This window comes from Pomacea canaliculata, linkage group LG3 (assembly GCF_003073045.1).
Source record: "Pomacea canaliculata isolate SZHN2017 linkage group LG3, ASM307304v1, whole genome shotgun sequence".
In the NCBI taxonomy this organism is placed as follows: domain Eukaryota; kingdom Metazoa; phylum Mollusca; class Gastropoda; order Architaenioglossa; family Ampullariidae; genus Pomacea; species Pomacea canaliculata.
In genome coordinates this window covers 11,612,471-11,639,522 of record NC_037592.1, presented here as the reverse complement: position 1 = coordinate 11,639,522, position 27,052 = coordinate 11,612,471, and the positions used below count along the sequence as shown (strand labels likewise).

The following is a 27,052-nucleotide window of genomic DNA, read 5'->3' as shown; positions in this document are numbered from 1 at the left end:
TACTGTAGACTCAATGCGCTTTTCAAACATTTTCTGAATACAGAACACTGCAAGCACACATTTAAACCAGTACAAAATCTATATAACACACACACTGACTACACAGACCAAAAATATCAACCAGAAACCGGCTAGAGACACAACGACAGACATACAAGACGGAAAATCTGCGATGAAGCATGGCAGAGGTTCGGCATAGGAAAGGACTGGTAGGCTGAGAGCGGGAAGGGATGAATTCGAGAAGAGATCTGTTAGATATCGCAGGAAACCCGGCTGAAAATACCGAGCTGTCATAGTAAGCACTGTATATCTCCATCGGTACATCTCCGAAGGTAACTAGTCGTCAGGTCGGTTTAATTCCTGTTGCCATGGACGACGACGTCATTTGTTTCCCTAGAGACACAGACGTGTATAGATCGCGCTGCAACTTACATGGCAACCTCCAAAGCTGTGAAATGTAAATACCAAGATATTGTATACGGTCAACAAATCTGGAAAATACATTTCCCGGAATTCACCAATTTTGCAAAGCTCAAGTTTTTTGTATTAAACCTCACTGTATTGCCATAGAAACAGACAATAAAAGAACCACGCCACCTACCTTGTAGTTTTGTTACTAGGACAACGACGTTGACATCGCAACACCTACGTCAGGGTGGGGAGGGATACTTTGTATAAAATCCCCCGCTTCTGTCCCAGCCCAGCTTTGATTTGCCGACTGTCCAAAAGACTTCGGAAAGTTGACATCTCCTGGCGATTCTGATGAACAACTCTACGACGAGCATGTCAGCTCCGGGAAGCTCAGGACAGCGAAAGAAGGCGAATCTTCGACTGACAGCTGAGAGGGTGGTAACCGCCATCAGGAAGCTCGACAGTGAACGCAGCCATACGCTCGCCTCCATCCGCAACCGCCTGTACCGGGACCTTGGCAAGGAAAAGTGCACCGATGGCCAGGTCAAGTCCGTGCTGCAGCGAGCCATCAAAGCCGGGCGGGTACACGTCATGGAGGACCGCTTCAGTCTGTCTCATCCTATCAGCCAGCCGGCCTTGCGAAAATCTTCCAAAGCAGCGTCCACGAGCAGACAGAGCAAAGGTCGTCCTGGTTCATGCAAGGCCACGTCTAAACGGAGAAACAAACCAGGATTCGTCCTTCATAGAAGAATCGTGCTTCGTAGAAACCCATCGTCTGGTCATGCGGCTCGTAACAAGAACCGACAGCGACGGCAGCAGCGGCAGCGGCAGCAACAACAACAGCAGCAGCAGCAGCAGCAGCAGCGTCGCCAGCCCCAGTCCAAGCGACAGCCATGCGTACTGAAGGAGGCGGCCGCCGCCTGCGACGACTCGCGAGCTAAGGACGAAGACGACCTCGACGTCGGCGCCGGTGGAGATGACTGTGAGGCGGCCTCCGGTGCTGACGGAATGGACCGACGTGAGGAGCACATGGAAGCTCAAGGTGACATCGACGACTCAGCCGTGCAACCGGTGACCGCTCTGATGCCGTTTCTGCTTCGTGAAGGACAATACTTTTTTTTTGGATGATTAAATGGTGAAAGATTTCAGCAAAATCGTGTAAGTTGTTGCGGGCAAGCATGTGCATGTGTGTGACGTGTGTGTTAACGCGTGTATGTTTACGCCTGTCTCTTAATTGCGTAAGTCAAATATAAATAAAATATAAATATAAATACTTTTATATAGAATAATACACATAAGAGTTGAAAATATACTGATATTGTAAAAGCGGATAAATGTTACAAATTAACGCAAAAGGTCAACTACCTTGATCGGGGTCATTAATTAATCAAGAAACGGTTGAATTTGACAGAAAGTTCCGGGACAAAAGTTATCCAGATCAATCAGCAGCACAGATCCTTGTGTATATCAGCAAATATAATTTTGCTCTCAAAGCCAGACGACCCGCCGATATGACATGCAAATGATATGACATCGTAGTTTCTGCATTACTCCCATTCGGTCAAGTTCTCATTCTGTCTGCCTTCAAATCGCTCAGGCCGAGTTTCCGGCCATGTAACTAGCCAACGTGTGTTGGCATCAACGGAATAATGGTTTTTGTGTAACTCCTTGCCAGCTTTACGTAATACTGGTCGACAAGAAGAATAACCAAGATGATGCAAATTACAGATTTTCAGAGTAAGCAATGCCAGTTGATATTATTTCAAGGATTAAATTTAATGTTCATAACACTAATTCCTCTACAGTCTGGTGTAGACTGTAACGTTTAAAGATCCGATGGCGAAAGTAAAGTCTGTTGTGTATTGGTGCATCCTTTTTAAAACGATTTACTATTCAGGAAAAATGAAACTTTATAAACACATAGTTTAATATTATTAGTGTATTCTTTCGTATTAATTTTGCAGTAGAGAGTCCTTATTAAATTTATTGCAGTTAAACTTTCTCTACTGACATCAGTTAGGGTGTTCATATTGCATGAGTAGATATATGTATCAAAGACAGGTTTTCAGTACAATATTTACTGCGAGAAGCCCCACTTCCCCTACTATATACACACAAAAAGTTGGTTTTTAAATTGTTGTATTTGCTTTTAAGTATAGATGGGATTTTCTCTTTCAGAAATAGGGGTGGGCTTGGCTGGATTTGGAATAGCATTCTTGTTCATGGGAATGCTTATGTTCTTTGACAAAGGTCTTCTTGCTATAGGCAATGTAAGTGTTAATGACATATTTTCCATTTCAGTACACAATATCTTCATGGTTTTTTCCATCTTTTTGTACACTTGAAATCGTAGACTCATTTGTAACTGTTGTTTGACATTTTTCTTGATGAAAGCTGTTACCATTTGCTTGCAAGCTTTATCATTCTGAACTGAATTTTTAAAAAAAACTTTTTTATGATTACAATAATCTGTTGTGATAGTTAATGGCCACTTTATTTGTTTTCCCTATATGAGTGGAAACAAGAAATATCCCATTTTTTAATAGTAACCTTTCCATTTTTAAAAGTGACTCAAACGATATTTCTGTATAGTTTTTTAGTACTGTGGGAATAGTTGTATTAACTAAAATTTTATCTTGGTTTCTGTGCTTTCTCATTTTGGGGATTTTGGATTTTACAGTTCATTCTCCCCTTTTCTGTACAGATCCTGTTCATCTGTGGTCTTGCTTTCGTAATTGGCTTGGAAAGGACATTCAGATTTTTCTTCCAGAAGCACAAAGCAAAAGCAACAGGTTTTTTTGCAGGGGGCATTTTAATAGTTCTACTAGGTTGGCCTGTTATTGGCATGTGTGTAGAAATGTATGGCTTCTTTCTTCTGTTCAGGTAACAGCTTTTCTACATTTGTGCAAACATTTATTTAATTCTGAAAGTGGATATGTTTCCTTGTTGGGAAAGTGAAAAAAGAATGAGTTAGTAAATACTTAACACTAAAACAAGTCTGTATAATTGAGAGTAAACCCGTTAGGTATTTACTGTCTTTGTGTAGCAGAGAGTGAACAGCTTTTCTTCTTTTAAGTGTGTACGGCTGCATTTTATCAAAGCTCTTTCCATACTATTGGCTATTCCAGCCAATTCATTTTTGCATATGCAGGGTACACATAAGTGATTAGTCATTGATTAATTGTTAATTAAAAACCAGTAGAAATCAAATCTGCTAGAAGTGCATTTATTTTCTTGTGATGAGAAGGAAGATGTACTATGGTTAGATGTGTGTCTCAGTATGCATGGCCCTACACACACCTTTGTTTATCTTGGCATAGAGATCTGGAAAGTTGCAACTTAAATAATGTTTTTTAATTTTGACAGTGGTTTCTTTCCTGTGGCTGTAAACTTCTTGAGGCGAGTTCCAGTCTTAGGTACATTATTAAACCTCCCTGGCATTCGAATGGTAAGCCAGCACTTTTTTTTAAGAGGAAGTGACTGAAATTTTATTAAAAGAGTATGCTTGTAATTTTCTTTTCCTAAAATAATGTTTTTGAAACAAATATAATTTTGTAACTTTGTTCCTGTTTATAACTGGGTCAACAAATTTCAAGTATGGTTTCATTCTTTTGGTTTAACCTATATTTTGAGCCATACTTCTCAAGTAAATATAGGGAACAGACTACCTGAATACCCCTGAGAACAAAATAAGTAGCATTGTCAGCTGTCTGATTTAATGTTACTTTTGGTGCTGTATTGCGGCCCAATGCTCCTCAAGGAGTAACAAGGACTAAACTAAACTTTGGTGCTGTATAAACATATTTTAATGTCATTGACTATGAAAAGGATGACAATTTATAAATGTTTTTCTTTTATTTGCAGCTGGCAGACAAAGTAGGAGAATCCAATTCAATGGTATAATTCATAATGCAGCTTTTACAAACTCTGGATAACTGCATTGTCATATTGATGTGGATTGTATGATTGTGTATTCCAAATGTGATTGTTAACAGTGTTTTGTAATGTATGCAGATTTATCATACAAGTGTGTGGCTTGTTTAAAAATAAGTGTCAGCATGCTGGATGTGTCCTGAAATTCCTGGCTGGCACATCTGAGTTTCTAGAAGAAAACAATTATGAGTTGTGCTTATATATTGTTGAAGCTTAATTTTGTAAAAATTAACATACAAAGAATAAGACATTTAGAATATTGTATAAAAAACAAATGAATATATGAACATTTTCATTAGGCCTCAGGAGAATACTACTCAATTTAAAATAATTTTTATTGATACTTTGAAACACATTATTTGTTGTGCTTCTGTTTTCATTGCAGTTGATCATGGCATAAAATACTAAAAAACAACAATCATTACAGTTGATATAGAGCATTTTACTGGCAAAAAGCACTAACTTGATAGGGCACACATCAGTACCCTTTTCGTAATTCTTATTCCTCTTTCTTTATCATCCCTGTATCTCTTCTTCATCTTGATCTCAGTGGCAGTGTATTTTTATTGTACAATCATCCATATTTATGCTTTTCTCAACACCAGAATTTGCCTTATGAAATGGAATATGCCTAGCTGTTTCAGTTAAAGGGATGAATACTTATTCTGGGGTTTTTTTTTCATTTTTTGAGTTTTAGTTTATGTAATTTGCTCTCTGCATATATTATTATTTGTTTGCATTTGGTTTCCTTTCTTTTGTAGTCTTATCCTATTCAACTGCATAAAATTTAATTGAAGGGTTTTAAAAAAAAGTTATTACAAATTGTTAGATATGATAATTGAATGCTGTATGGCTTAGTGCAAAGTCTCTTACTAGTAAGGCAAATGGAAGGAAATGATTTTCTTTTCTGTTTTTTTTTTTTTAAGTTTGACTTTAACTGTCATGTTGCCTGTTTATATACTGTCATAATCATCTATCTGTCTATTAGATCATTGTGATTTGAATCACACATTTTATTTACTCATATCATGTTTCATCCAGGTAGTTTTCATTGCAGAAATGTATATTAGAGCTGTTTACTTAATGTTTGCATTATCTCCTGCTTTTCCTTTATTTTGATGTGAATGCTTCGTAGTCACATAATGACTATTTAAAAAAAAAAAAAACCGAGTATGCATCGTCACATGGAAAGTGCTAGTGCAGCACCGTTATTTAAAACAAGAAAAAACAACTTTGGCTAGCTTTTTCCTAATTTAACTGAAATCTTCACTGCAATGAGTTGAGCTAAACTACATCTCTCATTAGCATATTTTGCTCTTGTTGTTTTCTCCCAAATGATTGATTCAGTAGGCATCATCCATGGATTTACGTTTCTTTGGATTGCTAACTTGTTTCATAATTCAGCAAGACCCATTGTTAGCAAGCAGTAACAGGCATATCTGCAGTCTCCACATGCTTGGAAAATCAGCTCAACATCATTTAAATTCTAGATGAAAATGCATACATTTTTTTTGTTGTTGGCAGACTTGCTTGTAAAATTTGTGTTTAAAAGAAAGAGATTATACTACAGCTCAGTTAAGGCAGAGTTATCATTTAGTTTATAACATGCATTCATACTCTTTACTGCTTGACAAGCACTTGCCCTATTTGGGATTTTTCAATAGGGCTAAAGTGAGAATGGGTGGGAAGTCAGCTAGAAATTTATGTAAATTATTTTAGGGACTTTGACTCTTGTTTTTGAAACTTTATCACATCAATCACTGTTGTCACTTAAAATCCAATAAAATATTGTTGGTAAATTAGATCACTTTTCAGAACCTGGAAAATTGGAATGGGTGTCAAAATAGTGTTGGTAGATTAAAGTAATAGATAATTACCTTATGTTTCTTTAGTTAATTTTTTTTTTTGCTACATGTTAGTGTCAAGAGTACTCTTCAGAATTGATCGTTCATTATAATGTAAAATATGTAATGCATGACAAGAATGGGACAAATGAGTGTGTGCATGTACATAAGTGAATGTTAGAAACTAATGCAACTAATAAGATTCTTCCAAATGGAGCAAGAAAACAAATGCTTGTTAGTGATGATGAAGCAACAGTGATCAGAAACATCCAGGATATCTTTCTTGGGTGTATGGATCTGTGTGGGGCAGTTTTGTGCCAATAAATGTTCTTACCTGTCAGACATTGTGTTGTTTACTTTTTAAAATGTGCTGAAGTCTTGATTTTTCTCCACATTTTGGTTTTTTGCAGGGCAGAGTGTGAGAACGTGAGATCCTCTTCACTGGTCATCTTTTTTTTCTTTTTTTTTTTTTAAATTGCCCTACTCTTAATCTGGTTCTTCTCAGTTCCCTTTGGTAGGGTGTCCTTCTAGTCTATGATGCATGTGTTAACTACTGCATCTTTCATGATCTATTCACATTTGCAATGTTCTCAGCTTTATTGTTTACTAATGAGTAACCAAGGCAATGTTATAATTTTTTTTTATTGGTTTCATAACCATCTCGATTTCATTACTTTGACTGTACATGATGACCAAAATTCTTGATGAAATAATGTACAATCAATGTGGAATACCATGCTTATCAGTTTTGGCAATATAGCTTTGAAATGGTTCTTTGTATCATAAAAATTAATGTTATAAAACTAGAGAGAAAAAGAAAGCTAGTATATATAGTATCTAAGCAGACTTGCTATGTATTGGAGGGGGTTTTGTTTTGGTAACATTCTAAAATCTAAATGAAAAAATGTGTTTGCAACAGTTGTAGGAAATTGAAACAGTCCTTTCACTATTGAAGGAAATGTATGTATGGGGTCAATGTCTGCATTTTCTTTGATTAGATAAATGGTGCTATTAGTGTAACAAGTTCAGCAGTTCTCATTCTCTGCTGTGCATTTTAAATATTAAATGTTTCTATATCTCTGGGCTTTTTGCTTTCATTTTCTTCATTGCTGTTTACCAACAGTCAGTCTAAAGTACACACTTGTCACCAAGCCAGTGAAGGTTGTGGGTTCAGATCTCACCTTCAGTATATTTAATTTCTGTCTGGATGTGCCATCTACAAGACTTAAGTAGCTTGCCATGACATATCTCAGTAGCTGATTTTTAAAACACCAAAAAAAAAAACCAGCTTATCAAACCATTTACTGGCTTTTCTTCTGGCATAAGAAAAGACCACAACAAAGTAGCTGAAAAATTTAACTGGCATTGTCATAAATCTGCAGTTAGAAAGAAGTATGAATTTCAAAAATTTATCGGTATTACTCATAAAAAAGAAATGTGTTCACATTTATGAAAGTTGTTTCTTAAAGATTGATCATTAATATGAAGCATTTGTTCGAAAGATAAATTAGCTATGGCTTTACATTTTAAAAGATTGTGAAATGGTAGTTTTCACTATCAACAACATCCAATAATAATTGAAGTCAATTGTGATGGCCGATATTGTGGAATGGATTATTAAATATGTACATGTATCAAAATATGACCTGAGGCGTTGGAATTGTTGTGCGAATACTGCATGTATAACAGACACATTATCAGTAAGCTGAAGATGAATAGGTTTCCAATAAGCTGATTCAATTGTGTGCATGGTTCATGTTTTCATATTTTAAGTAGGGGTTGGTCGACAACCATTTTACAATAAGTAAAATAACCTCCATAGAAAAAAAACTAACTTCTGCTTTGAGTCTCCTTGACCAACACAAATCAGCCAAAAATATTAGGATAATTATTCCTGCATTTTTCTTAATCGTGACAAACACATGAAGAGTTTGTGCTGCGTAGGGAGGTGTTCTACTGAAGTCAAGGTAACCTAGCTAGGGTTTGCTTTCTGTCCTTTTCACTACCCCTGATCCACACCAGGCAAGAAGTGGCTAATGTGAGGTGGGAAGACAAACATTTTGTTACAAGAACATTCTAGAACACTTTCTTTTTATCCTGCTCACTTACCACATTATCCTGCAATGTTCAGAGAAATGTAGGTCCACTGAGAAAGAACCATTTGAATATTCTATGTGAACACTAAATCTTTTCAGGCACCCCTATCCTTTATATGTAAGGCATATATCATTTTGAAATATGCATACATTTATAGGCAGGAAATATAGCATGCATAACGTGCCTGTATTTACTTGGTGTACGAGTAGGTTTGTCTGTTGCAGTAGTGCTCATGTCTGTTATATGCTAATATTGGTGTATGGCTGCGTTATTGTTACTTTAGTATATAATTTCTGAAAAGCGTTCTAAGCATATTATTGGAAATGCGCCTAATGAACATTTTAAGATTTCAGTTGCGTTTTTAATCTGACGTCGCGAACATATATATATATACTGTTTTTTTTAAGGTACACATACGCTAACATTTAAATCGCTTCTAAGTCGTCATTTCAAACAGGGGACGCTAATCTTTTGTATCACTTGTATTGAATCTAGAGTTAGTTCCCTTGCAACAGTGAGCGGAGATCCGCGGAGGCGCAGCATTTGAGAAGGCGGCGCCGCTAAAGTGAAAACTAATTTCACAATGTGGCGAACTGTTTCGTTTGTTGACAACATTGAGCTGGACTTTGCCGGTAATGTTATGACAGAGGCTTTGGACTTGGGGGACGTTGACAATGATAAGGTAAAGTTAAAAGTCCAGTTTGGACATTACTGAAATTTAGATAAATTTTGAGCAGAAATGTGTGTGTGAGACTCATTTTGTGTTAATTGAACATATCATACTGCATATAGAAGCGAACAGGTTCACGACTGCGTTAGACCAAGTTTTGCTGTTGTATCCTGTTATGTTTAAAATTTAAAAAATTTTTAAAATATATTTTTTTCGTTAGGAAAACGAGCTTGTGGTTGGAAACATTGAAGGAGATCTTGCAGTTTTTAAGGGAGACCATTCACAGCCTTGGAAAAAAGCAAGCAAACTTGGGATGGTATGTGTATTTATTATTTACTGTTTGCAATGTTTTTCAGTGGCTAACCTAATAGATCATCCAGTATTTGAAAATATAGATTGAAGCAAATCAAGAGGCAGAACACAGGAAAGTCAGCTATTAAACAAGAAAACATGTCCAGATAGATCTACAGCCAGAATACATAGCCTGTCCAGTGGTCTCACTTGCAGAAACAAAGAGCAAACACAGTCATACAGTTGGTTTCTCAAGCAGTCAGCACCATCTTATATTCTTTGTTGATGAAGCTGGGAGCGAGCAAAAAAGAAAAAAGGCTTCGATAGCATCCCAACTACAGCAGCCAAGACCCACTTTATGGGCTAGTGAGAGAGAAAAACATGTGACTATCCTGACTAAGAACGAGTTGCTCCAGACTCAGACATTACTTGTTTACCAAGTTTCGCATTGGAGAGTGCCTTGTGGCATGGCCTCGGTGACAGTGGCCTGCAATGACTGTCCAGACCACCAGAAACTGAGAGCAGAAATGTGCCCATCAGATACACCAATGAAAGAACAGATCTTGAGATCCCTGTGGTGTCTGCAGCCCACAGCAGACTTTTTGGGGCCTTTGGAGTTATTGTCTGAGCATTTAAAGAAGAAAACAAAGTTGGCAGACATCAGCAGGGCATCTACATGCCCCTACAGCTTGATGTCGAGAGGCACCACCCAGAGTTTAAAATTAATGTCACTTTTTATCGTGTGGTGGACTTTCTGGGTAGGAATATAGCCAGCTGGTCTATAACTTCTTATTCATCCAAGGAACCCAGGTTTATTTTGCAGCTAGCTTTCATATTTGGAGGCTATTATCCTATCTGCCGCCTGGAGACATTCTGAGTGTGAGGTGGTCAATCTTTTACCAAATGAGGAATAGCCTAATCACCATGCCATTAGACTTGCATACAAGAAACATGATAGTCTCCTGCATTGCTTGGTGTCATGGTGTCATGTGCCTTCAAGTAATTCATTTGTATTCAAAATCACAGAAAACTAATTTTTTTTATTGCTGACTTAAGTGCTCAGTTATAAACTATGTTCCTTCAGTATTGAGAGTTTAGTTCTGCTTTGTGCTATAAATTATAAACTTTAGAATACACCTATAATTTTCTTTAAATTTCAGATTACTTGTGTCCAGATAGGTGACATTTTCAACATTTACAAGGTAAACATTTTCTGATGGTTGTAGTTCCATTTGAATTTAGTGTGATGTTTCATTCATATTCCAACAGCAACATTGGTAGAGTTGCCACTAATGATGAAATGTATGTATGCATGTATATATAGTTATGGAGTTGGTGTCTTATATTTCCTTTTACAAAACCATAGTGCTTTAGTAAAAATCACTTTATTTTATGACCAAAAAAAATTTCTCTTAATTGTCTGTAGAACTTGTTGGTGTGTCTAAATGCTGAAGGGTGCTGCTACATTTTTGCTGTAAAAGGAACTGAAATTCCACATTTGGAGGTGAATATATATATATTGTTTGCTATTTACATGGCATGCATTGTGCATGTGTATATGTATGGGCAACATGCATGTCTTTTTTTTTAAAAAATTTTTTAACATACCTTAATATGTTATATATAATATGAAGAGATATTCTGGAAATGTTTTATTCACACTCGTGAGGTAATATGTTGGCAGACTTAGTTTGCTAGCAGCAATGTTTTACTTTTTAGTGAAACATTTAACATGGATCTTGTTCGTATCCTTAAATACTGTCTTAAATATTACCTTGTTGACTTACAGGATTGGAGGATTGGTGAAGAAAACGATGTCGCAGCAGAAAGCAAAATTTTGACACCTGTCTATACACAAAATCTTCCAGCAAACTCTAGAGCTATGTTAATAAGAGATACAGGTAATTGCTAATGACGATAAAGAAAAGCTGTTAACATATGTTGGCTGTGCTTGTTTTAAAAATGACAAGGTAGAGTTTGTTTTGAGGAAAAAACTTAAAGAGCATGTGCAGCAGCAGGGGCTGGTGGTTGAAATGGTTTGAGGTTGGCTTGGGTTCTGCCTTCCAAATGCCATAGCTTAGACATGGAGGGAAATCCTTTTGGTCAGCACGTTATAAGACCCTTTTATCTTTTACTTTACAGCAGGTGTGTGGAACATCCAGCCTGCAGGCCTTATAAGGCCTGGCCCTGCCAACACAACTCCAGATGAGACTTAAAATTCAATTAGGAGATTTTTTTGATAGCACTATAAATTGACATTAATTGAATCATAATAATAACATACATTTTGAAATAAATAAGCCAATGTGGTGCTGGAGAAACAGTTCCAGCCATCGCTTTAGAGGTGAGTTGTTTGGCCAAATATGGTTGGCTAATTTTATGTTGATAATTTTGTATAGCCCACTAAGGTTATAAACATCCCAATCGCCCATGGCAGGCAAGAATGTTCCCCACCCCTGCTGTTCAAGAGCAGGAATATTTGCATTTTGTTCTTGTTTTAAAAATTGCGGATGTAACTGTTTTTTCCCAGATGGTGATGGACTGCAAGAAATGGCAGTTATCTACTCTGATAGAGTGGTACGCAGTTTCCGGTGGGTACCCAGTGGTGAGGGGGATTCCCCCTTTTCTGGACGTCTTCATCAAGTGGACAAATGGCAACTCGCTGGCCAGGTCAGGAAGTCATGCAGCTTTTGTGCCTTTGCCCATTGCAAAACGTGGTATGTGTAGCAAGTATTTATTTCAAGTCATTTGGCTGTCATCAAATATAATAGGTTTGGCAAGCATCTGTTCCTTTTTCCTTTCAGGTATCTTTGGTCACTTGATTGTATCTTTGCAATTTTTTTTTTTTTGGGGGGGGGGGCTGTCCTGCTTGTCATCCTCATGTTCACAGCCTTTGTGCCCCAGAAGATCATGTGCAAGATTTCCAACAAAATTTTTAAACAATAATATAAAAGATAAAGATCAATGTAAACATTCTCTTAAGCCTACTGATGTAGGCATGATGTATTTTGCTTGCTAATGTTTATGAAAAAAAGTTATGTACCAAAAAAACCTTCAAGGATAAAACACTGATAGTACACATTGGAAAAAATATCATAATGGTATGCACATTGCTGGTCTATAAAAATACTACATGACGATAAAATTTCTTCATCGTATGTATGTAATTATATCCCCTGAATCTATGCTTCATGGAGACCGCTAGGGTCACTGCACACGCAGTCATTGCTGTTTACAAATGGGATTTTGCACTATGACCCATCTTATAGTATTTATTATCTTTTTGTGTGGAATCAAAAGTAGAAAGGACACATCAATAAGTCAGCATGGATAGAGTATCTGCAAACTTTTTTGAAACATTGAATTAGATTTGCAAAATTTTGGCTTTAAATATCAAGACAGATTTTGAAGAGGTTTAAATAAATAAAGATGGCCCACAAGAAGGCAGTGATTTGGGTGGATGTTAAATTCATCAATAAGAAGGGGACTATATTTTAAATGCCACTGATCACATGCACTGTAGGTGGTCTGATGGTTATGTGGAACTGATATTAAGTATATTTGAAGTAGACTGGCTTGTCTTTAGACAGTAGTGGTTCTTGCCTTATAGAGGGTTGCTACAAATGTTTCATTTTTAACAGATAGGAGCAGTGACTGTAAACCAAAGACCAGATGGGAGTTCAGAACTGATGGTGTCCCAACCAGGTCGCACCTATGTTACCCTCCTGCCCCACGGAGTTTGTTCCACCGAAAGGTCTGTGGCATAAGGTCCTTATGCAAAATGTCACATCTCTGCATAGAAACAAATATATTACTGCAGATGTGCACTCTTGGGGTTTATTATAGCAAACCATTTATTTGCAGTGATGAGTCCAAGTCACCATCATTTGTTTTTCATCCACTTGGCCACAGCCGTGCACGAAACAAAGATGTTTCCACAGTTATTGTTGGTGGCATTCAAAGGGGAGAAGAGGGGGCAGCAACCTACCATGCACTTGCTTCCCTTGATGGTATGCTAATAAATCTATGCTCTTTGTGGTACTTTCTCTCACTTTGCTACATTATAGTTGAAATGTCTGCAGCTATCAATGTAATCAATTTGAAACATTAACATTTTGTGCCATATTTTCCTACCCCAAACTTCCCAAGACATTGTCAACATGTAAAATTGTGGTGCCATAGTTATTTTTCCACTGCCCATTTTCTCCATAACACTTCATGGTTCATCACCTCTAGGTTAAGGCATATCATCTATAAAACCAACCTACCATATATATGCTGATAGGTACACTGGTTCTGGTTGAAAATGACAGGATCTTATGGTCACTCCAAGTTGACCACCAGCTGTTTGTCTTGGACAAGCTAGATGTTACAGTAAGTAGTGAATTTTTTCACATACTGTTTATTAGGTCATCCTATACATTTTTTTTCATTATCACGTTATTGCACTGTGTAGTCCAGCTGTCATGTCTATATAGATGTTGTTCATCTCATGTTGTACATTTCTGCTTTGCTTGTAATTTTTTGATTGAAAACTGAAATAGCACAAAATATGTTTCAGTTTTCTGCCAACCATTAAAGGTGGGATCAAGTTTACCTCTCTGCTTGTTAACTGTTTTGTGTGGTTTCTAGGGCAATGGTAAAGAAGAGGTGGTGTGTTGCTCCTGGGATGGCCAGACATACATAGTAAACCATAGCCGAGATGTAGTGCGCTACCACTTTAAAGAAAATGTGGCTGCTTTTGCTGCAGGTATGCATCTTTTCCGCAGGTACCAAGTGCATGAATTTTTGCTTATATAGGTCATAAAGTCATGTTATTTTTATGCCAGGATATCAGTAAAGGGGACAGATATTTCTCATGATTAAATAGCCACGAATCCTTGTGAAACATTTACTAAACAGCTAGTGTGAAAACACATCGGATTCGCTTCCCCAGCCTTCTGTTCCCACCTCTACTGACTTCTCCAGAATTGCCAAAACTTTTCTTTTTATTTATAGTAAATCCCTTCTGGTTTTTTTCTGTGTAAATGTGAAATTTTTCTAGGGAGTGGATATTAGCAACCGTAGAGGTCAGTAGCATAAAAGGGTAGGAACAGTTTCAATTTAAAACATACAGTAGAAAATGCTTTCATCTGTGCACGGGCATATATTAATAGTGACAGGTAAAATTTCTTGTTGCAACAAAATATCTCCCATAGCATCTTTTTTGAAAATTCTGGTAAGTGTAGGATAGGCAGCGATGAAACCTCAGCATTACTTATAAACTTATTACTTACAGTATTACTGAACTGTCTGATAGCCTTTCTTACCTAACCATCCAGACTTCATCCTGCATAATTGACTTGGCATTTAAATCCTCCATATCACTGGCTAAGCTACCTTTACCTATGTTGATCTGTATGTTTGAAATGTTTGCTTTGCACCTCCGCTAGGCTGTCTTTGATCTTATAAAAGGGAAAAAAATTAGTATTTGCAGGATCAGTGCGCTTCACAAGTATTCTAGTAATGCTAATATTATAGAAACCCACTAAATTCTTTACTAAAGGCTATTTAAATTCAGTTCCTGTAATTTATTACACTTGGTAACGTCCACTGCCAAATTCATGTTATATGACAAAAACCTTTAAAGTCATTTGTGTCCATACTACAACAAAAAAAATTAGAATCCTGCATGAATCTAAAGTTATGTTTCAGGTTACTACTCTGTGCCAGGCAAGGGTAATGTTCCATGCTTCATATATGCAACGTTCAGTGATCATATTTACATCCATCATAATATCAGCCTTCCATGTGTGGAGTCAGCCACTCTTCTGGCTGTCATGCAGCGCTATGAGAGTACACCATCACTTTTGAAAAATGTTGGCATTGATGGTAAGTATATGATCTGCTGGTCTATGCCAGGCAGATAACTGTTTATTACTTGTGATATATAACAAAGGATTACTGCCATCTCATTATTACTTTAATTTGTCCCAAAACTTGTACTACAGAATACAGTTTGTTCTATTTCTTAGCCACAAAGCAAGATACAGTCTGTGCCCTTTACCACTGGCTGCTGTATGGATGGCATCAGAAACCTGAAACTACAAATGTATGCTGAAGGAGTTCAGAGTCAATGACTACAAGAAAATTTTATATTGAATGTAAAATATGTAAAAATATATACATTTTTCTTCTTTTTGTACCTTCATTCGTGTCTAAAATTATTATGAACATTATAAACAATAGTCTTTTTTTCCTTGGCCTGCGATGGTTGTGTTTGGCATCATTTGCTCCTCTTTTGTGCTGTACCTATGTTGCACTGGTTCACCTGGATAATAAAGAAAGTCACAGGTTAATCAACTTGAATATCAATGTCTGCAAAACAGTTGTGGCATTGCAAGGAGTTTGATGTAAACTTCAAATGCACTAGCAGATTAAGCAAAATGGTTGTGATAGCACAGCCTGCCATAAATGGTACAGGTTCTAAATGCCGAGAAAGTGTACGTTTACCAATGTGTTTGAAACTAGTAGTATTAATGGTGCTGGGGCATGGTGGACAGGTGTAGTGCAAGATCTGAAATAGATCATTCTCACCTTTGTTGCAAACCGGAGGGAGTTGAGAGTTTCAGAAAAATTTTCTTCTTTTGGTGAAATGTTCACAAACATGAGAGTCTTGCTGTTGCCTCCCAGGGAGTTCTGCAGCAAATAGGTCAGTTTGCTGTTCCTATAAGGGATATAGCTGTCCTAGAAAGAGAAAAAAAAGAAGAAAAGGATCAACACATCATCACAGCTAATGAATCCTTGCTGACTCAGAAATTCACAAGAAGCACATCTACATTCTGAATTCCTTTTATGCATAAACCTAAGCAAAAATAAATCTGCCAAAAGTGCATGTGAACAAGTTTGAAGCCCCTATTGTGTGATTGTAGAAAATAGGGACCCAAATGAAAGTGTCAATATTTTCTGTCTGTAATGAATGGAAAAGTTTATTTTAAAAAAAAGCATTAATAGTGGGTGATCCAAGGGCTTTTAACTCCACCGAGAAGATAGAACTATGGCCCTTCAAGGTCAGAGGTGTTCATGGGGACTGCGGCGGCTGCCACAGTTCCTTTTTCAGGATTTTTTGAACCGTCAGGGTATGTTTGTTGAAAACCTAACAAACTTGTGTAAATCAAATTGGTGGGAATATAGCTTTCCAAAGGACAGTGGAGTATAAATATACGTACGAACTGGAATTATATGTGCGAACAAGCAAAAATTAAAGATATTAAATATTTTCTTCTTTGATAAAAGCATATCTTTAATTTTTTGCTTGCTAATCCATATATATCACGCAATCGTCACAAACAAATCTTGTGGCAGTTATGTACTAGTATTGCACATTCAAAGACAACTAATTACACAGCAGGCAGTGGTTACATGGTTTCAGTTGAATCAAATAAATCTGCCCTAAATTATTCTGTGCTTCTTACCTTGTTGCCTAGTGCCATGATAACATTTCCCAGACAGCTTAAACTTTTATTAATGGCTTGTGTCTCTTTCAATCGCTGGCCCTCGGAACCAGAGTCTTTCAGACGCTCACTTCCGGCAAGGTCAACTAGGTTCAAGGTGCCTGGAGACATCAAGATCACATAGTAAACATAAACTATTTCCTTGTCAACATTTTACTGGCAGATTACATAGCAGCACATCACTAATTGAACACTATCCCTACTACCCACACAAATGTCTTAGTTACCTTAAAATGCCAGAAATCAACATACCCTGACAGGACTCCATGGTGATGGAGTTGCTGCCTGCCAGATTTAGCTGGAAGACAGAATGACTGCGTGATGATCTCTCGTTGCATTTTGTCTCTGCTACTGATCGTTGGAGACTGGCTTTATGTAGAAGTCTGTGAATCTGTGGCAGGTTACATAATTACATGTTCTATTTAGGTTTTTTGACATACAGTCCTATACTCCCCTTACAAAAGGGTGACTAAAACGTTTAGCTGTAAGTTACACTTGCCTTGGACTGATATCTTAACTTTATTAATGAACAAAACTTAGTTTCCTAATTAATACACAAATACAAGGACAATTATGTAACATACAGTGTTAACACAATTTAGTCCTGAAGAAATGATGAGGTCAAAGACCCACCTGGTCTTCAGAGCTGACTGTGACTGTAGTTAGGTTTGTGACTGTGACAGCATTATCCTTGCCAGTTAGTTTAATTTCAAGCTTTGTATCTTCTTTATGGTTGCCGAGAAGGTCTCGGAGGGTCTCATTGTAGATTTCCACAAATGATGCCTGAAACTTGTACTGATGAAAGACCAGGGGAACAAATATTTGCCATTAAAGCAGAATATACTCAACTTGCATGTTTGACAGTGAACTTGTGAATAATTTACACTTAAGGAATGGGATTTCAGAGAAAAATTTTCCAGACAAAAATGGTTAGTTAATGTCTGGAATAAAATAATGTGAACTCAAACCTGCATGCTTAAAAATAAAAATGGGATGATTATTCTTTGCTGCAATTTCCTTCATAAGATACAACACAACCCTGATGACTTATAAGTTAAGTGCAAGCAACGACCAGTAATCTGCTATCGGCACCATGTCAAACTGAGGTCTTTAAAAACTTATGGTATAGAGCATCTGTCTCTGATTGCAATATTCATTTATCATCTGGACCACCTTAGCTTATGGTATGAAAGAAAGCGTTCTCTTATTATTTAACAAGATAATTTAAATATGGCCTTTGGGGAAGATATTTGAATCTACGAATTGCAGGAGTTCGTTTTAGGAATGTTTTCTTAAATGCATGCTATTGGAGTAATTGAAGAGTTGACTGCACATTTAAATCTTCAGCGTACTCAGTTACCATGTTGACAGTGCAAATGGAAATTTGATTTTGATTGACATAATTACTATACAAGATATTGAAATATGTTGAAGAAAACACTAACCTTCCAACCTCTGTCTTCAAGTTCAGCCGCTGATTTGAAAATCTGACTGACAGCACGAGGAATCATTCCCACGGTAGCATCATCCCTCCCTCCCTCCATGGTATATGTTTTGCCTGACCCCGTTTGACCATAGGCAAAAATGCACACATTATAACCATCCAGGGCACTCTGCAAAGGACAGCAACAAAGCCAGGGTTAGGAAAAGCCAGGAAATTTTTTTGTCATCATATGATACAAATGTTTGTTGTGTTTATTACTTGGTACTCCTCAAGGAGCATAGGGCCGCAACAACACCTCGCCAGCAGACCCAGTTTTGGGCAGCCCCCCTCAGTTGGGCCCACATGGTTCCGGTGTCCTTTGCCTCACTCTCTGTTCTTTTCCAAGTAAAACAAATAATGCAATAAAAATGCGGAAACAGCCTGCTAATTCATGATACTGACTTACAAACACGATGCCACACACTTCCGGCCTGTTAAAGCCTAGTTTGATTACAAGCTGCCTGGGACGTCTTTGCTTCATTTATGGCCATGTCATTCCTCAGCAGACCACATAATAATTATAATAAAGTGAATCTGTATAGTGCTGGGCTCCGAGTGCTTTACACACACACATCGGCACACATCTTTTGTTTAAGGATAGGCATAAAATGTACCTTGCAGCACAACACATGCTGAATGAAACCTCAGCACTGGGAGAAAACTGTTGGTAAACAGGTGTCATATCCAGGTATGTTTGGAGCCAAGATATCCATCTATGACACCTGATTCTCACTGTTGTGGTGACATGCACCTTGGTGTGCCACCAACATTATCCTACACCTGCCATAAATTTGCACCTAATGATCTGGCAAGTGATTGGCTGCCTTGCTGGACTCAAACTATGACTTCAGGCCATTTTCAGTTCGATTCATTTAGCCCGTTCTGATTCAAGAGGGTATTAAAAACTTTCTTATCTTGGGAATATCTTTTTGCAGTCTTGTGTTGACTATGGTTCAGATGTGTGCACCGTGTGTGTGTTAAGCTGAGAATATTTTTCATCTAGGAAATTTTATTTCATATGCATAGCCTGGTTATGTAAAAAGTGGTGAGCCTGATTCTATGCTGGGATTCTGCACTATGAAAGCATCCTTATTGATTATGTATGACCTATTGATAAATAGCATCACTACACTATGTCCATCTAGCTGAAATGGTCATGGCTATTTTTATGCTTTCAAATAAAAGCTCAGTATTCCTCATGCATAAAAATCATTCTCTCATCAATTTTTTTAAGTCCAAAATTTTGTTGCACTAAATAAGTATGTGAAAAGAGCAAGAACTAACACTGCAACCAACCTGGACTAGTTGAGATATTTCTTCAAACACTTCTGCCTGTGACGATTCAGGTTGAAAGACTCGGTCAAAGCAGAATTCATATTTATTGTTTCCACGGCGACTTGCTAACAACGTGCTCTTCAAAAATTAAAAGAATTAAACGCTAGTTTAAACATGCTGACAACACAAAAATGTAAGCAAATCACTTTAAAAAACAGCCCTTCATAAATTTTTTTTACAAAATTATATGACCCTAACATTGCCATACTAGTACTGCATTCCTTATTATTTTTAGAATTACACTAAAAACTGACAGCATGAACGCAGCTCTTATAAACAAATAAAGAATCAAGAACCTTCAGACTAAGAAGGTAATAAGGGAAGACCAACTAGGACGGTTATCTAATCTTCTACACCAACAAACACAAAAATTAATGGGCTAAGGCAATGCCTTTGCCTTCTGGTAACAATGCAACAGCTATGTAACTTGTAGTGTGGTCTCAAGTCTATTATTAGAGAAGAGGGAAGAAATGAATCTGTTAAAATGTTAAAACACAGACCTCATTCATTGACATCTCTGCCATCCTATCCAACTCCAGCACACGACCTTCAGGATCAGGAAAGCTCATGTGATGAATGACACCGTCTGTACAAAGACTCTCTTCACCAAGAAGTGGGCGGACTCGGCAAAACACTCGAATATTGCCCTGAAAGGTAGTACACTTCCCTCAGAAACTTAGTTATAAGAGCCTAGTGACAATCCTAAGTGATCAAATCCAAATTAAGCCAGCTACTTTACAATTTTCTGAAACTGTACAATGTCCTACTCTTCTATCAACTCCTTTCCAAGTGTTTACACCTTTTTTTTTCTGGTTTAAAAAAGACCCAGGCACTCCTACAACAGGGAGAAATGGCACTTATCTCGGGACTAATTTTTTACAAGGGTAGTTTCCATCTCTTCTCCCTGTCTGACTCTCTAGGTCTAGTACCAATTCAGCAGCAGAATCAACTGGGTAAAGTAGACTAGGCCAGAAGGGTATCTAATCAACTAGTTCAAGTAGGCATCCAACACTGGATCCTGGTGCTCTAACCACTCAACTATCCACTTTCGCTTTAGCTGGATTACCAACAGAAAACAGATGCTCTAAAACTTTTTTACCCACTTTTTTCAGAGTATCCAATGCATTTATTTGTTGAACCATGAACAGTCTCGTTTATTCAAGCTGAAATGGCTGCAGCAAGAAATGAATCTCACATAAACTTAATAAGTGAAGTTAGCATTAAATAAACTGTAAATTAAATAAACAAGAATTGTTAAAACCTTAAGTTCCTGAATGGTGTTGTGTAGTTTGCGTCTCATGGTCTCATGCTCCCTAATTTTTTGGTTGTTCTCATCAATGGTGGCATCACGTCCAGCTAGTTCCAACCTTAGCTGTCGGATCTCCTCATCACGGGCATGAATGTCTCTGAATGCTTGGTCAAGGGATAGCTGAATGAAAAATACAAAGAAAAAAAATGTGCTAACATACTAAAGGCTGAAGAGGTCTCAAAGGATGAATACTGAGACACTATTTTGCATTTATTGTAGAGAATTAAGAAAATAAGGAAAGCCTGAAGGATTACATTTTGTAGGTGCACAGGAAGGTTTTTTAATGGCTACCTTGGTAGTTTCCAACTCCGCATTGACCAACGCTTGTGAAGAGGTAAGCTGTGCTATAGATAACTTGAGTCTTGATACTTCTGTCCTAGCCACATTGAGTTCTCCCTCAAGGGTAGCATACTGTCGCTCAAGACATGATTTACTGAATGTCAAATCCTCAATTTCCCGCTGAAGTTTCCTGCATGCTGTAGCCATCTCCTCCTGGCAGTCCCTGCCAGCAAAGACAATTTTTTTTAATCATAAACTTGTACTACCTTGTTACTAAACAGAAGATAAGATAAAGGCAACTTATTTGATGATCAGAACTTTTCTCATGAACAATTTAAACAATCAGCTGTTTCTCAGGAGCTCAACATCACCCTGAACATACCTTAGTTGTCTTTGTAGCTCTGCATTCTCCCGGCTAACTACCTGTGACAGCTCATCACGGCGAGCAACATCTCCAGACAACTGTTCCTTCTGCTGCTCAAGATGAGCAATACGCTGGTTATATGACTCCAGCTGAGATTGCAGACTGCTTGCACTGGCTTCTCGTTGGCTCAGCACAGATTCCATGTCTTGCAGTCGACCCTTTAAGTCCCATGCTGGCCGCTTCTTTCCCACCCCTGCCATAGGAGAATGAAATTGAGCAAAGCAGCACTCACTCAAATCTTATCAATAAAGCAATGCAACAATGCTTGTTTGCAGTAGTTGAATAACTTTAAAATCACACAATTTGTCTGATCATCACTAAATGTTAGGCTGTATGTTGGTCTAGAGCAAATTTACTTCCCCTGTTGTGTTACTTTCAGCACTAAGGGTACCTTCTACTTAGCTGAGCAAATTTCACCAAAATTCATGCTGAGCAAACTTTACCATAACTCATGAGCAGATTTGGACACTGCAACTTTAAAGGGTACTGCATGAAGAAGGGAGAAAGTGAAGGAAGAGTAAGTGATCAAAAGTGAAAAGACAGACACTTGGGAATGGAGGGTTTTTCCCTCTAAAAAGTGTGCACTATCCACCTGTGAAGAGACGAGCTAAGTTGTGGTCCATTTTGATTCCTATGATGTACTTCATCTTTGACGCATTTGCTTACGTATTGTGAATAATATATAAATACAGCTGATAAAATTTATGGTGTACCATAAAAGAAATAGTCTGTACTACATTTTTGCCTATGGCACCATACCTTTAGAGAAAATATGCAACAAACAAGAGACCTATCTGCCAAAAACAGCTACTTCTTTGCCCTCTGACTACCTTCTGTGACGGTTTTTAAAACTTTCTACATTTTTCATTAAAAGTAAAAACATAGATAAAAACACAAATCTTCCTCATGTCAATATTTACCTGATGAAGAGTTGGAGCCAGTTTTCCCAGCATTAGCACCTAATCCACCATTGATGGGACCTAAATTAGAGTTGTAAAGTGGGCTAATAGATTATATTAAAATATGTATGCTACCACTTTACATGTATCTATGAGGGGCAGTCAAATGAAACATAGTAGTGTTTCATTTGACTGCCCCATAAACATATATATATATATATATATATAAAATATTAATAATATAACATTCAACATTATTTCTATGATAAATAATTACTGACAGTAAACTGCACATGCATTTGAAATGCTCTGCCACTATATTTTCATAAACTGTCAACATTGTCTGCTTTTTTTGTGTGTGTACTTGGAAAAATCATGCATCTGTACCTTTGTGAGATGTCTTGGCAGGTGCTTTTGAACCCACTGGTTTTGCTGAGGAAGAAGTGGGATGTCTTGAAGCAAAAGACCCCACTGCCACAGATTTGATAAATACAAATGATATAGTATTGTTGGAAGAACAGTAGAAACAAAAATGTAAATGAGAAAATTGCCAAATGATTCCACATATTAAGTGAAGAAAGAGGTATATCATACAAAAAAATATAAGTCTTTGAGAAAAGAAATATGTACATTACCAGTCTTCTTGCTGGGCAGAGCGGATCTTGTGCTTGCAAGGCTGACATTGACTCGAGCAGATGGTCTAACAGGAACAGGATGGCCTGGTTTTAGCTTGACTGGTTGTACATCTGATACGCTAGATGAAGAGGATCTTGCTGAGAAGACATTGTTGGCAGAGAGGTTTTCTGTGTTGGAAACCTCCGCTGGCTCCAGTTTAGACTTTTTAACTGGAAGCTGGACACAGAAGCAGAAATTAATCCTAGAAATATGAACTGATTCATAAATAATTTTAAATAAAAAAGGATATAAATGTCTTTATTGCTACACATAAGAATTACAAATTAATCTCAATAAAGTCAATGAGAATGCAAAATGAATCAGACTTCGTTATGAAGACCATGCAATTCTGGGCTACCACCCATATAAAAAGGACACCAAAATATCAACAATTTTTACAACCTGATATCATAAGAAGCAACAAAATGTTTACCTCTTCATCGCTGGGGCTACGTGCTCTTTTGATAGTTTGAGGGGGCTTTAGACGACTCCCTGGCATAGGAAGTCTGCTTAATCCATTCTTTGTTGCCAAAGGTTTTCGCTTTGAGGGACAAAACAGATCTCCAAATAAGGTACTTTTAGTTCTACTTTAAATGCGCAGCTAACACGGCACTGTTGTTTTTAATTTATCTAAGTAAAGATTCTTTCTCAAGCTTTGAAACAATAACTCCCATCTATTCATAAGACTAAAGCCTTCACAGAAGGTGAAATCTGTGACTCTTAGAACATGAATGCACTTGGTTGGTATATACATTCTTCACTCAGTCTAAACAATATGATCTCTCTCTGCCTGTATATATCAGTGTTGGATATAACTGGTATTATAAAATAAAAGTGGTTGGCTGGTGGCTGGTGCTTGTAGTGCCTAAAGCCAATACTACATTCAAGGTTGGTAACAGTGGCAAGCAATATGTATACATATATAATTTATAAATGTATGGTGTAAAAAGTTCCTTACCTCTCTATCACTGGTCATCTCCTGAAATAAAGTTTGAAAGTACTGTAGCAAATGGCACAAACAATAAACATCAGTACACATACCAATGATAAGGTTGTTCTAGAAGCAACAGATCTGGGTACAACTTTTGGACGTCATGATACCTTTTACACACACACACTCACTGCGAATGGGTTGGATTTGAGTTCGGATGAAGGTAAAGGTTGTATAGATTGTTTATTCCGGTGTCGTTGTGTATTTGTGGTATCCATAATAACCTGTGTCAATAAGTATTAGAGTAGTAAGTCTTTTCCTACATTTAATTTGATGCTCATCACGGACGTATAAAGGGTTACAGATTCATGATCAGTCTCACCACGAACTTGTATAATTATATCCACATCTTGGCATCACATCCTTCCTTACCCATAATCCTCGCCCTCAGGCAAAGTCTTACTCGCTTCATAAAAATATTACACCACCTCCATAAACGCGATAAAATACAAACCAACTACACATATGACTGTACATCTGTATATTTAAATCACATTCACGCTGTATTAGCAAGAGAATCATTTGTTGGAAAGACAGACACACTTATTTTTAATCAATGAAATGGCGAAAAGCACTGTAGGGCGAATAGAGTAGCATTGCTTCTTAAAATGTACTTTACCGAGCAGGCTTTGCTCTTGATTACCATACAAGCAATATTTTACATGGTCAAAAACGGCGATCTCACCTTTGCTTCCATTGTTAGAGCTTGTGTAGTGTGGAATTATCTCGTCATACACTGTTCACCATTCTTGTTTAAATTTCTTGCGCGATCGCCTCAAACTCGCTTCGCTGTTCAGCGATTGGTCAATCACCGCGAAAACGTCGTACGACGATTGGTTCCTATGTAGGTCAGAGGTTACACTCTTTCAAAGTTGCTCCTGAGCGGCGATCTTGAGGTGTACCACCCGCATCATTTGGTCGAAATTGGTTTGATTTTTTCATTTATTGGATTTCCTATCAATCGACGAAAATCGTAAAAAAAATCACAACCAACAACGCTAATTCATGCGTTAGTCGCAACTATGATAATGAAATAGTGATATTAGGATTTGTACAGCGCAGTCCCACCCATCCACCCACACACACAGACATGATGAGCTTGATGCACTAAAAGGAGAAAGGACAACAGGATGGACTGGTTAAAATAGATGCTTGCCAAAGAGATATATTTTAGGTCCAGATCGGAAGGCAGATACCGACGCCGTTGTGCTGAGAGGAGGAGGCAGGCCATCGGAAATGGGCTGGAGAAGGAAGCAGAGCTCGAACGTATTATACACATCCATGGACAGCGACTGCCGAATATATGTCTCCAGTCTAAGCGTATGTGCAGAGGCTATTTTGGATATAACTTAATTCAATTGTCTCCCCAATGAGCTTTGATTTATCCGCCAACATGCAGTGTTTGACAGAGTTGAGGATTTGCTGAGGGTGAGATAACGTGACCAGAAGTTTCGGGAGCGACACAAACTGTGGAGTTGACAAATCTGACCCCGGTGCTGGCACATCTGCCTGTGGTGAAACTTTACTATCACACACATGCATATTTATATATACAACACCTTACCATTCAAGTAATTAATTCCATAACCTGTATGCATGAAACTCAGTTGACGTTCTTGCAAATATTAAAAGTTTACACGGTACACCTACATGATAAGCTTAGCTGAATATAATGTACAAAACATTTGTCTCAACGTAAACTGTAAGCGTTCCATAAACATTTTTTTTTTTCTGTCGCTTTCCAGAGATTATGCCTGTCAGACCAAGGACGTGTATAGGGATATTAGTTCGTGGTCAGACTGTCAGTTTATGAAAAGAACTGATGTCTTCAGTCATTTCACCTGACTTTTCGTGAACCGTCAGCCACTTTTCATGGCCAGTTTTCATGCATGCAGTTCATTTTTAGTATTCGCGTAAAGGTATCAATTGTAGTGGGACCTTCTGTTCGAACATCTGTAATGTATTAGCAGTGCTTTATAAAACTATAAATTAAATTGTCCCCTCATCCCTGCATCCCCTTCCACCCTTGTACTTGATCGCGCTAGACAGATGACAACGGAGCAGGTGATGCAGGCCCGAAACTGTTTAGTTTAGTTAATTATTTCAAGGATATATATATATAACTCCGTGGTTTACTCCTTGTTACTCCTCGAGAAGCATAGGGCCGATTAACACATCGCCAGCGGACCCCGTTTGGGGGAGTATCCCTCAGTTTGACCCAGGTGGTTCCGATCCTTTGCCTCACTCTCTTCTATTCTTTTCCAAGTCTGCTTTGGTCTCCAGAAACTGATCCAGGCCGAAATCAGTGTTTGCACTGTTGCACCTGACTTCCCGTGACGTGACACTGTGATAGGTCCTATTCGGTTGCTGCAAGGTGACATATGGTTTTTCCTCTTTCCTTCTCCAAAAGGCCTAAAGCTGCCAGTGACTATATCCACCCCGAGTACGGGAGAAGAGCCACTTTCCCGCAAGGTGATTTATCTGGTCCCGCTATATGGCGGCTCACACTACTCACCCGCTCACCACCCTCCTCTCCCTTCCGTGACTGGTTATAATCAGTTAAGTATGACTGGAATTGTAGTGTTGTTAGGAGCATTTACAGCCTAGATTACAGCTTTTCAAATGAAGTCGAGCTGGCTGGAAGCAACTGTTGGCTACATATCTTTTGTCATCCCATAAGGTTTTCTACAGACAATATGTTTGCATGTTATGTTGCGTGCGTCCGTGTATGTGTCATTCTTTGTAAAGCGCCATAAGAGGGCTGGTATGTGAATCCGTATAACTTGTTATTATTATGTGTTATGCATTAGTAAGCTATAGATATTAGACGCGAGAAGGATAGAATATAGTTGATACATACATGTAAATAATGGAAATAAAATTTTGAATTCGCATACCTGCTGTATGTCAGTCCGCAT

At 37.8% G+C, this 27,052-nt stretch overlaps 3 protein-coding genes across 4 annotated transcripts; 2 read left to right on the top strand and 1 right to left on the bottom strand.

The window, feature by feature from the left end:
- Positions 1-1,983: 1,983 nt before the first annotated feature.
- LOC112559511 (vesicle transport protein GOT1B-like) lies at positions 1,984-7,828 on the top strand. Its single transcript, XM_025230820.1, has 6 exons — positions 1,984-2,148; positions 2,590-2,681; positions 3,116-3,294; positions 3,778-3,859; positions 4,276-4,308; positions 6,599-7,828. Exons 1-6 carry the CDS (start codon positions 2,124-2,126, stop codon positions 6,608-6,610), a joined length of 423 nt encoding a protein of 140 aa, XP_025086605.1. The 5' UTR covers positions 1,984-2,123; the 3' UTR covers positions 6,611-7,828.
- Positions 7,829-8,833: 1,005 nt separating this feature from the next.
- Positions 8,834-15,479, top strand: LOC112559510 (KICSTOR complex protein ITFG2-like). The gene is made up of 12 exons (XM_025230819.1): positions 8,834-8,967; positions 9,176-9,271; positions 10,407-10,448; positions 10,673-10,750; positions 11,036-11,147; positions 11,777-11,916; positions 12,888-13,000; positions 13,111-13,256; positions 13,532-13,620; positions 13,879-13,996; positions 14,941-15,117; positions 15,261-15,479. Exons 1-12 carry the CDS (start codon positions 8,869-8,871, stop codon positions 15,344-15,346), a joined length of 1,296 nt encoding a protein of 431 aa, XP_025086604.1. The 5' UTR covers positions 8,834-8,868; the 3' UTR covers positions 15,347-15,479.
- LOC112559509 (carboxy-terminal kinesin 2-like) lies at positions 15,191-24,958 on the bottom strand. 2 transcript variants are annotated; one of them, XM_025230816.1, is made up of 17 exons: positions 24,820-24,958; positions 24,102-24,122; positions 23,577-23,684; positions 23,104-23,320; positions 22,856-22,939; positions 22,490-22,549; positions 21,528-21,762; positions 21,158-21,368; positions 20,819-20,986; positions 20,058-20,204; positions 19,519-19,635; positions 18,185-18,352; positions 17,373-17,534; positions 16,992-17,130; positions 16,701-16,840; positions 15,823-15,972; positions 15,191-15,556 (listed from the first exon to the last, which is right to left on the bottom strand). In XM_025230816.1, the coding sequence occupies exons 1-17, from the start codon at positions 24,829-24,831 to the stop codon at positions 15,512-15,514; spliced, it is 2,184 nt and encodes a 727-aa protein (XP_025086601.1). In that variant the 5' UTR covers positions 24,832-24,958; the 3' UTR covers positions 15,191-15,511. The 2 variants fall into 2 exon arrangements, with proteins under 2 accessions (XP_025086601.1, XP_025086603.1); XM_025230818.1 differs by lacking the exon at positions 24,102-24,122 and having other exon boundaries at positions 24,820-24,929.
- Positions 24,959-27,052: the final 2,094 nt, after the last annotated feature.